This window comes from Sceloporus occidentalis, unplaced genomic scaffold (assembly GCF_023333645.1).
Source record: "Sceloporus occidentalis isolate IW3139 unplaced genomic scaffold, rSceOcc1.0.p SCAF_49, whole genome shotgun sequence".
Classification (NCBI taxonomy): Eukaryota; Metazoa; Chordata; class Lepidosauria; order Squamata; family Phrynosomatidae; genus Sceloporus; species Sceloporus occidentalis.
This window is the reverse complement of record NW_028317029.1, coordinates 2823730-2835985: the sequence shown is the minus strand read 5'-3', so window position 1 is coordinate 2835985 and position 12256 is coordinate 2823730. Positions and strand designations below refer to the sequence as shown.

The 12256-nt window shown below is 39.9% G+C and overlaps 1 protein-coding gene across 9 annotated transcripts in view; it reads right to left on the bottom strand.

Moving 5' to 3' along the window:
• Positions 1-12256, bottom strand: part of LOC149288905 (glutamate receptor 4) — a 206348-nt gene that overhangs the window by 39233 nt on the left and 154859 nt on the right. For 8 of the 9 annotated variants that reach the window (XM_089491230.1, XM_089491229.1, XM_089491235.1 and 5 more), the window contains exon 9: positions 1221-1331. The exons of the other annotated variant lie outside the window; for it this stretch is intronic. In XM_089491230.1, the coding sequence (XP_089347356.1) occupies positions 1221-1331 (111 nt within the window). The remainder of the gene's footprint in view (positions 1-1220; positions 1332-12256) is intronic. 9 annotated transcript variants of the gene reach the window in all.

Here is a 12256-nt window from a genome sequence, read left to right as displayed (position 1 = left end):
CACATTTCCAACTTACTCGGAAAAGTCAAGTGGAACAAAGTAGGTGAAAAGTGCAGAGAAGTGAGGTGTAAAATCTTAAATCCAGACACTTAAAGGTCATCCTACAGTAGCCTGATCCAACAAAACGTTTAAAGGGCACGTCTAACTACTCAGGAGAACAAATACCTTTTATATTACAATGTCTTTTTAGGTGACTTAACTCTACTAAAGTTTAAATTAGTAAAAATTCTATAGATTTCTAGATATCCGTATATAATTCAATAACACAACTATGTGAAGCCCACAGTATACTCTATAGGTAAATAGAATGTAATGGTATAGACTGCAGGGGTGGTAGGCAACCTTCGGCACTCCAGATGTTGTGAACTACATTTCCATTGATGCTTTGCCAGCATTATGACTGTAAGAGCATTATGGAGATGTAGTCCACAACATCTGGAGTGCCAAAGGTTGCCTACCCTTGGTATAAAGTAACCTGTCCATGGCACTAAATCTGAAGAGTACACAAGTCGTGTTACTAAACCACAAAGGAACATTTGGAGAATTGATAAGCGAAGGAGAGACAGGGCATCTTTCTGTGGCTTGCAATACACCGCATTTAACTTAAGCAACACAACACAACGTGTGCTGTAGTTTAATAAATGAGATCATTAATGTTCTTGATCACAGAGGTTCCCCCTGAAAGGGTGCATGGATTACACAATGTTAGAGCTAAATTATGTGAATAATTAAATATGAGTAATGCTGCTCATTTAGAATGTGCTTCTTGTAAAACAACTTGCATGCTCATATTAATAGAATGTGCATTTTGCTAATTCATATTTATACGTGTAATGGATGATTTTGGCTTGTAAATATTTTTAGAGGCAAAACAGAGATTTATTAACACAATAATTGTTTAGAATGTGGAGTCAAGCGCAGCCAAACTCACGCCTCCCAGCTGGTACTCCCACCATTCTCTGTCTTCACTTGCTGGCAAAGGATAATGGGAGTTGTTCCAACTATGGCTGGGGAGACAACTGTTGCCCCGTCCCTCGAACGAAGGGCTATGGCTGCCAACGTTTTCTTGCTTTCTCATCTCCTAGGTAAGGTTGATGGGAATTGCCCGACGCAAGTTTAAAGGTTGCTTTAACTGGCTTGGACGTTACACATTTAAAGTAAACATATGATAATGAATTGATAGAAAGGATCTGTGTGTAAAAAAAAAAAAAACAACTTACCAATATTGTAGTTACAACAACGGTCCTATTTTCAATTGCAGAGGAGTCATTTTTAAATGAAGGCTCGTGTTGAAGTAGGACTAGTTTGTCCATGTCATTCCAGTAACCAATCTGTAAGATGCAAAGAGTTAACTTTGGTTAATCACCTTTCTCTTTCAAGATCGACATGTTATTAATGGGACATTACTTAAAAATGTATGTCTTATATATTTTATAAAATTTTCATTAAAAAATTAAAAGATTTAAACCTGTTTATACTGCGAAAAAAAGGTCTGACAGTAATATTTACTATATATATATATATATATATATATATATATATATATATATATATATATATATATGTATATATATATATATATATAAATATATATATATTTATATATATATATATATTTATATATATATATATACATATATATATATATATATATATATATATATAAATATATTTCAATTGCAAAATACAGTTAGTAAATGTTTGGATAGCTGTTCATATTAATACATTGATATTAATATTGTTATGTTATTATTTCATGTTCTAGTTGTGATATCATATCTGACTCAATCTGTCCCATGATCTCTCAGTGAAGACCATTTTAGAATAAATAGTCATTAAAACGTGTAAGCAGAAAGTCGTAACACTCTTAATGAGACATTTTAACCATCATATGGACTTCAAAACATGTGAAAGACGTTCCCCTTGCAAATTCTGCAGAATCCCCCTTATGTGTTTGCCCCGTTGCCCTCCTCCCCAATTATTTTCCCTGCAGGACATACTTACCCCAGTCAGCTCCAGCACTGGCTTGGCTAACATTGCGAGGATGGGGTCTAACGAAACCCTACTATGTGCATGCATGAAAAGCAGCCAATCAGTGACAAGAGTCAACAGACCATGGAGGATTAAGGCAGCTGCAAAGCTGTAGTTTCTACCTCCTGTTAGTGGGTTTTTTTATTTATTTAAGTACTCACATTAAATGGACAAGAACCCCCAGTGTTTTAGATTTATACTTGTGCGTTTCTTTTATAAACCAATTAACAAGATTCTAATTGTGTAGAAATAAAGTGGTAGCTCTCATAAATGGTAGAACATGAGATACGCAATAGAAAAAATGATATTATATGAACAATTCAGTTAGAGTATTCAAACCTTATGGAATTTGCTTATTATTGGCCCAAAATACATCACTGGAGAATGTTGCAATAAAATATATATAAACTAAAGGTCCATTATCAAATCAGACAATGTTTCACAGTCTCGATCTCCTAATCCCAAGGTTTTGCCTTCTAGAACAAGGAGTGATCATGGAACGAGCTTGCGATGTGAATTCGTAGCTACAGGCTATGTAGCGATCAGACTTTGTAACCTGGCTCAAGCAGGCAAATTGCCAGCAGCACCGCAGACTCAAAGTCAGAAGGCATAACCGCACAAAAACGCAGCTTTTGCACCTAAATCGTTTATACAAAAAAATGTTCCTCTGCTTAAAAATAAACAGGATATAATATAATATGCCACACTTGTCTAATCGTCGCTGAAGATCAATTAAACTCATCAGTTCTGTCTGGAGGCAGGATGGCTGGATTTGATGGAATATTCATGCTTCACTTTACATACTGTATGTAGAAACTCCTCTCTTTCTGATTTGTTTTCCTTCCGATCACTTACATTTAACTCATTCTGCAGTTCATTATTCTGTCTCTCTCCCTTTAAACCCCTTTGTTTAATTTCCCATCTCCTTTGTCTCTCCATAAATACTTTGCATAATCCTGGGATGGATTAACATCTAGGCGAAAGAAGCTTTTGCTTCGATGTACTTTAAAACATAAAAACATAGAGTTTGACAGCAGATAAAAAAATATTCTGCCGTTTTTCATAAAAATGTAAAGAGATTTTAATCAGTACTTGGCTTTGTGCATTCCAGACACATTCAAATTCCTTCACTGTATTAACATCTACCACTTGTGATGGGGGGCTGTTCCTTTTATCTATTCTGACCTTGTAGTTCTGGATTATGACCTTTTGTTCTAACATTTCTCTTCCTTTGAAATAAGCTTCCCTCCTGTTCTTTGTTAAATCCCTTCAAGTATTTAACCCTTCAGTTCTGAAGGTTTTTAGTGCCCTATGTACCGTATGTTTTCTGCCATGGTTACCATATGTGGGTTTAATTAATATTTCCTTTTTCCATGTTTGAAAACCATAGAAACATGCAAAAATAATAATTGTGAGCACTAGTATGTGAAAAAAAAATATATATACTAAAATGAGAAAAACACACTAGGTACCACTGATGGACAATGACCACACCTATCCATTACATAGTACCCTACAGGGTAGTATTTATTCTGCCTTAAGGGGATTGGGGGTATTGAACTATAATTTTTACATGTAGTGTAAGGGCACATTTTTATTATTAATTTTATGTTATTTCTATACACTGTTACCAGTGCAATATGGATAGCAATCTCTTTAGGAGCATTCAGGATTCATCTTATGTGTGTTTTTTTTCATTTTTGTTTACATTCCATTAAAAAATACTTTGTTAAAACCTTTTTCCCTTTGTGGGAAAAGGGAGAAATGTTTCTCACTCTCTTCCCTCCTCTCTCCCCTGCACTGATCACACTGATCACCAAGCAGGGCTCCATAGACTTGCATTGCTCATCACAATGCGCGCCATCAACCAGCAGGGGGGGGCAATCGGACTCCTACCGGGTCTTTCCTGAATTCCAATGACCTTTCGATGGTTGTGTGAGGGGCAAACGAATAGGATTAGTGGAACGGAGAACCAAAGACCCAGAGAGGGTCCATTCGGTCTGAGGTGTGCCATGACCGACGTACCAGGTAGGCCTATAGAGGGCCACCCCGTAAATAGAAATGAAAGAAAAGGATTGTTACAGGGTACCCCCTGTTTGAGGGCTGAGGAATCACCAGTCAGTCCCTCATATGGATAGCACTCAGCTATCTACGGATCATCCAGACCACCATTCGTAGTAAACCAAGAAGAACTCTCTTTATTACAAACACACAGAACTTATATACAATCTCAATGCAATGTGTACCGAACCCAACCCCCAATCCCATCAGCCACATCCCATCACAAATCCCATCAGTATACAGGGGATGTATCAGGTGAGGGGATTACAGAATACAATGGGTTCCCCCACCTGTGTTATCCCCCCTGTAGTGCGGGTGCCGTCTGGGCAGACAGGGCTGTGCTGGCTGATTAAGAGCCCCAGCCAGATTATAGGATCGTCTCTTTGAAGGCTGGGGCTGAATCCACATCAGTCTCTGGGCCGGTTACACAATAAACACAATATAATATATTACCGGGTCACAGTATACAGAACCGGACACAAAAGTGCTCCGTGACCCGGCTAAACTTCATATGACACATGAGCCAGCTAGCCTGGCCCTGTCACAAGGATAGAGGAGAAAAGAGGAAATAAAAGGAAGGAAATTAAAAGGGGGGGGGCAAGGGAGGGCAACGTTAGGAGCTGTAACGTAGCTGTGGAAGGGAGAGGCGTTGGTTAAATAACCATAGCCCCTCCCACAACTACAGGCTAATATACATCAGCCTTCACAAAGTTAGTCGTATCATAACATAACAATATGAATGACCAAGCTTATTAAGCGAGTGACGTGAAGGCATTACGCATTCCCGAGATTGGTTGTGAGATATAAAGAAGGAAACACGAGGAGTTCCATCTGCCTAGCTTTTAATCACCTGGGCTGGAACTTATTCTTAGATGCTGCCCCGATTATGCGAGCGGGTTAAGGCCAATCCTGGTACGTAATAACCTAACATATCTGATAAACATGACTGACGACAACGGCTCCCTGGGGAAGGGCAAAAGAAGACTGGCTTTCGGTTTCCCAGTCAAAAACCAACAACAAGGCTCCCAGGACTGCAACTGGGCACCAAACTGAGTCGGTAAGAAAAAACATAATTCGTGTACTTGGCCGGACCGATTCGTTTTCGTCCGAGACTTCAGAGATGTCGAAGAATAAAGCGTAATGGCCAGTACCTTCGGTCGCATGAACCAACGAAGGCTGACAGTAAAATAAGGACTGCAACTGGGCACCCGGGGACATTGGTAGGAAGAAACAGTGTACTCGGACCGGATTCATTCGTTTCGTATGACCGAGTGACAGCTCGTAATGATCAGAAGAACCGAAGCTGAATTAAGTACCGTAGCCAGCTCACCAAGCTGCCTGTATCCGAAAAAATTACATGGAAGCTTAAGCACTATACATGTACCAGGACTTAACAGGATGTCCATTAACATTAGCAAAGCTCTTACTCGCCATCCATTGGTGAATTACCGGGGGACTTCACTGGCTTGACCTTGCAGACCTCTAATACGTTATATCCGGGTGAGAAGAAACCAGAGAGGTTCTTTAGAACTACAATATTGATCTTCTGTTAGGAAAAGCTTCATCGCTAAGTGAAAAGGCTTAACCGTGCTCACCGTGAACTAATAGCGGATACGGTCAGATTGTCAGCTCTGAGGGACAGTTTGCGTATAATCGTCAATGTGTGAATATGAGTGGATGATGACAGCCGCTGAGCGAGACCAGAAGGCTCACACTGGATCCTTTCTCTAAACGTCCCACTTACTGGAGCTAGAGCCTGAGAAGCAGACATGTAACGGACTCATGGACATGGAGCCTGAGAAGCAGACACGTAACGGACTCACGGACGCGGAGAAGCAGACACGTAACGGACTCACGGACGCGGAGAAGCAGACACGTAACAGACTCACGGACGCGGAGAAGCAGACACGTAACGGACTCACGGACGCGGAGAAGCAGACACGTAACAGACTCACGGACGCGGAGAAGCAGACACGTAACGGACTCACGGACGCGGAGAAGCAGACACGTAACAGACTCACGGACGCGGAGAAGCAGACACGTAACGGACTCACGGATGTGGAGAAGCAGACACGTAACGGACGCGGAGAAGCAGACACGTACCGGACTCACGGACGCGGAGAAGCAGACACGTAACGGACTCACGGACGTGGAGCCTGAGAAGCAGCCATGTAACGGACTCACAGACATGGAGCCTGAGAAGCAGCCATGTAACGGACTCGCAGACGTGGAGCCTGAGAAGCAGCCATGTAACGGACTCACAGACGTGGAGCCTGAGAAGCAGCCATGTAACAGATTCACGGACATGGAGCGACAACCATGATCTTACCCCCCCCCCCATTGACTCTTGCCTGAATACCCACAGCGGCGCATTTAAAGGAAAACTCATCAGCCGGAATAAGGGAAACTATGCTAAAGCTCGTATGGGAAATAAGGCGCAGGGAGCTTCTTGAGGTACAGCCATAATACCTGTAAAGGAACCACATGCTAAACCCTAATCTGGAATTACGGGGAAGGATGAAAAACAGCAGCTTCTCTTAAAACCGGATTCCACACTTAATAGGAGATAGACATTGCTTGAGAAATAATGCCCCGGGGCACATCGCTTTGGTAGGGCCCAATGGCATCCGTGCAAATATGACGTAGCATGAATAGACTAACATGGCAACCAGAGTTGTAGGAGCTGTAACGTAGCTGTGGAAGGGAGAGGCGTTGGTTAAATAACCATAGCCCCTCCCACAACTACAGGCTAATATACATCAGCCTTCACATATGTCATCAGCGGTAAGGTCTACCAGAAAGGAATCCCGATCATTCCTTGCCGATATTCCTTATGTAAAGCCATGCCGGAGCCCCATTACACATAATTACTTTTCTATCCCATTTATTTCCTTGAATTGAATTAGAGTAGGTTAGTTAGATTCAGATGCCCCATCTGATGATGCCACACTTATAGGCTTAGCCACTGATGTTCAGATTCAACTCCACCAAAGGAAGCATGTAAACCCAAGAATGAAGTGGAGAAGTACTGGGCTCTCCCAAACCTGGTGATTCCTTAAATTCCCCCAAATTACAGAGACACTTGGCAGTGTGCTAATAAATTTCACATTTTTTTTAAAAAGTTGTTGGCTATCAAAAGTTCAGATGCATACAAATATTTATGCTGAACTTTTGATAGCCCACTCAGGCTCACGCAAACATGAAGCCTGGCACCAAACTGACTCGAAATTTTGAGCATTGATCATAATGTTTGTTTTTTTTTAAAATCCCCTGAGTTATGAGCAGATTCAGATACGAGGGTCTGCTTACATGTTTTCATTTTAATAAAGAAATTTGATAATGTACATAAAGTTTACGTAGCATCCATACCCCTTAACCGAATGTATGCATTGATGAGTCCTTTTTGCTTGTCCAGGGTAGGCTACTGTTCAGGCAATGCACCCCCTCTAAGCGGTCACGATATAGGGTCAAATTTTACAAATTATGGAGAGCATTGTAGGGTATATGTCATTTCCAACAGTATACGCTGTCCTTTAGCATCTATAAACGGAAAGGACAGCAAGCTAAATCCGCTGTATGGGACCTACTCTTGCCCTTAAAGGCTGGGTAGACAATTATTATACAAGCTCAAGAGCTGTTTTTATTTCTGTTTGAGACCCCAGCCTGTGGTACAATAAGGAATAATAGAAAGGGCCTTAGATAGTAATTAGTGTATCCCAAGCAAAAGAGAGGCAATTTGCACAATGAGCAACTACTTGACCTAAGTTACACCGATAATAAACGGTCAACTATACACAAAAATAATGTGGTGCCAGTGCGTGTGAGAGGAGAGGGCCATGCCCTGGTCAGAAAGCATCTAAAACATACTAAAAACATGGGAAAACATGACACGTTGTAATATATTATTTGTTGTTGTTCATCTGAGGTTGTATTTCCCTAATTTTTAGACCTGTTAAGAACAGATACCGGTAATTGTTATTATGATGGAATTATTTACTATACTGTACTTTCTTTTTCACACTTTATATATATATATATATATATATATATATATATATATATAAGTAGGGCTTTGTCATTTTACTTTATCCATGTATGGAAGTGCGGGAGATCTGCTGTAGACTGACCGCTCCGGTGGTATGGTATCGCATTGGCAATGAATGGGTTAAATATAGGATTGTAAGTTTCCTCATACATGCTCTGCATCGTCAAAAACGCTAAGCAATATAAGTTGGACATAAGGATTTGTGTCACAGAAAGAGACTATAGTCAGCACGTATTATGCAGTACAGCACAATTTTGGGCTTTTTGGCTTATTTAACAATAATTCATTATCACCTGTTTTCTCTAAACATTACACACAAACTGCCATTTACCTCCGGGGCAGAGCATCCCATAGATCCCAGTGAGCAAAACAATAATGTCGCAGATGTGTCCCTTTTCTTGGTGTCATTTATTCTCTGTAATTCTAGCAACAGATTCATTTTTCCTTTTTTAATTTGTTTTTTTAATTTTAAATGGCTTATTATTACGTTCCTTTTATACAACTATTTATGTTCCCCGCTAGGGTATGAATAGACAGAGTGAAATTCCGCCTAAACAAATGAAAAAAAAGATTAGCCATGAGGGTACAGGTGGTGACCAGATTTGAAATTATAAAAAAAATTTTTTAGGGGGAGTGCAAAGGCATACACATTCAGATTCCTGGGTTGCTGCTAGAATAATAATTATCAATAAGTACACAAAACAAAGCAAGAATTCAGTGCACATCCAGTGAATACCATTCAAAATACACCAATCAAAAGCATAAATATTGGGGATCCCCAATACGAATGCCTTAAATAGGTGTTTTTTTTTAATGGAATTTGCTGGGTATGCGCTGAATTCTTGCTTTGTTTTGTATATAACAAAATAATCTCCTAATAATTTCTGAAAATAAAAAAGAAATCCCCCAGGAGTGTATATCCTTTACCCTCTATGCATAAGAATGAATAGAATTGATTTACTAAAGAGGGAACTGAAAGAAAAGTTGTGGCTTCTAAACTATTCGTTATGAAGGGCCAACGCTGGCAGGAGGGCTTTTCCAGAATAATGTGAGAAGCCCACTGGGGACTGCACCAGGGGTGTAACTAGAAACCATGGGGCCTTGGAGCGAAAAATGCCCCGGGCCCCCCAACTTCAACAGCATCATTGCCCCCAAACAACTTGTCTGTGCCTTCTTTGACCTTTGCTCCACCTTTTAACATACACAAATTACACACACTCCATCTCACTCCACTTACACATGTATGCTCACACACTCACGCATTCAAGTACACATGCATGCTCACAAGCACACACGCATGCTCACACAAAAGCACACATGCATCGTCACACACAAATACTCATGCATGCTCTATCACACACAGAAGACACATACACAAGTACACATCCATGTACACATCCATGCTCACGTTCATACATACATTGTGTGTGTGTATATATATATATACACATATATACAATAGTAACGCCTGTGGACTGCCGTCTGTAGTATGCTTAGGGGTAAAAAAAGGACTTGTTACTAGTGGGGTACCTCAGGGATCAGTATTGGGACCTGTATTTTGTAAGATCTGCAATGGGGTAGACATGGTGGAACAACCAAAATGGCAATGGATTAAGAATGTAATAGCTGCAGTTTAATATCAATTAACATGTAAAATAATGCACTTAGGACATAAAAATCCCAAGGTAGAATATCTTATTTTACTGGGACGAATAAATGGCATAGCCTCCCATAACAAGTAATAGAGGTTTATACAGTGAGAGAATTTTAAATGCATGAGTTAGGCTCCTGAATCTAAGATGAGATCAAAGACCAAGGTTAAGGCCCCACTCTATAATTCAGGAAAAGAAGGGCTGAAAGGTTTTAAACTGTCGTCAAATTCTATATTTCTGTGCTCTGAAAACTTACAGAAACTGTGAATTTTACAACTGAATATTGCAAAACACTTGTTAGCAACACCAAAGTATAACGTTTAATGACAGTGGGAGTATAATATACTGCATCTTCCATCTAGAAAATATTGATTTCACTTTGGGTATGTATTTCTATAAATGCCGAAATTGCACCATCTAGATCTTTATTAACATAAAAAATCTCAATATGTGTTAAAAAATGGCTTTGTAAGATCTGATTATATAACATACATGAAATCTCGATATGTTGATTATTTTTCTAAAGGCCAAAAGTGGCCAATAGTTTCAGTCAATGTCTTGACCTCACTAGACGTTAGCATTTCCAGAGCACTGAACTGAGTTATTGTTATAATGCTTTAATTAAATCCCGAGGCTGTTATAAAAAAGAGACGATCAGAATCGGAGGATCTTATTTCTTTCTAGACCATCTAGAGCTGTAAGCAGGTGTTCTGTTTACTAATCCAAAACTCCTTCACGCCTGGCCCGAAGGTCAAATTTCAAACTATCATGGAATGTGGCATCTCAAATTATAACTTAGGCTAAGAATGGTAAATACCTGTCAGGCTTTCTAATAACAAAGGATCTGTCAATGTGTGGAAAAAATAAGGAATAAAAAAAAAAAAAACAATGGTATTTTGGAAAACTGGGTTTCATCTCCCCAACTAATTGGTGTTATTTATTTCAATCAGCCTTTGATCATTCATCATTTCCTTGCCTTGAAGTAGCTAATCACACCTAAAAAATAATGGTAATTAAAAAATAGACATATTACAATAAGCATCCAGAGAAGGTTTGTCTGGTTATTTGGTATTTACCCTCAAAGCGCTGACAAACAGTTTCCATCCATGCAACATTTTTTTGAAAGTCATTATGTCACAAGAACTAAAGTGACATTTATATGTAAACAGTAGTGACATATGCTGACAGGAACATGAAGACAAGTTTTTCCACCAGCGTTTCCCAGAAGCATGAAGTGCTGGGTTTTCACCGATTTTTAGAGAATAAGCCAATTTTGTTTTTGTTCCGCTCTCTTAGTGGATCATAAGGATACTTGGGTACTGGTTAAACATTCTAGAGCCAACTTTATCAGTTTGCTAATTTCATATCTGCACTAGAAATGGTACAATTCCCACTAGTATAGTAGAGTTAAAATCCCTGCTTGCATAGCATTGAGTTAGAATATTTTAACTCCTGGTTTTTGCCATTACTTGTAATTAGTTGCCACCATTAGTGAATCATGGGCTATTCAAAGCTTAAATGGACAGTTTACTTGGAGTAGACTGTCAGACTTGTGAGTATCCTGCTCTTCTACTTTGTGGTCCAACGATTCTTGCCACTGATTGCTGTTGGATGAGTCTTCATCAATTGGCTGCTTGATGAGATGAGTCTTCCACTCATCTCTTTCCCAAATGCTCATTAGATTGTAGGCCCTACATAAATCAAGTGTAGTGAACACCTTAGAAGAGTGAGCCCTTTCCAAGAATTCAGGGATGAGTGGGAGTGGATTTAAAGGTGGAGGGTCAAATAAATCCATTTTGTAGGTTTTCATCAATGTTAGTCTATAGATGTCTGGGTTCAGAATCAGAGAGCGGGTAAAAAAAATAATGGTTAAGCCAGTAATCAATTGAACAATCGTAGATTCGATGAGGAGGCAAACTGTCAGTGGCTTTCTTGTTGAAGAAGTCCATAAGCTCTTTATTTTGAGGTAAAATCCCACTTTTGTTAGAACAAACAAATAGCCTGGCAATACGTGGAGGTAAAGGTTATAGAGACCCTACAACAGTGGGATTATGAAGATGTAGCCACAGGATATCCAGGATGAGTGGAAACAATGGAGAGCATACCAGGTCAAAAGATATCAGTTCATGGTGTTAAGATCGCAAGAGCAAGTGGCACTGATTCAGAGGTTGCAGGTCCAGAAGATAAAGGACTGACATGCACTGCTTGCACTGTGAGATGTTGAGTTTTGGGTCTGGTAGGGACAGAGGTGTTTGGCTACCTGGAGATCACTGAAGCATCCAGTAGAGCCAGAATCAATGACTGACATCACTTGCACAGGTCTGTGATTCCACTGTAAGCATAAAGGAGTGGATAAGTACTTAAAGACAGTCTCTGTTCGGGGGACGAATGAGTGTCAGTCAGTTCCCTACCTTTGCGTTTATGCAGTCTGGTAGGGTAGGAGTGTAGGAAATGGCCAGCTTTGCCA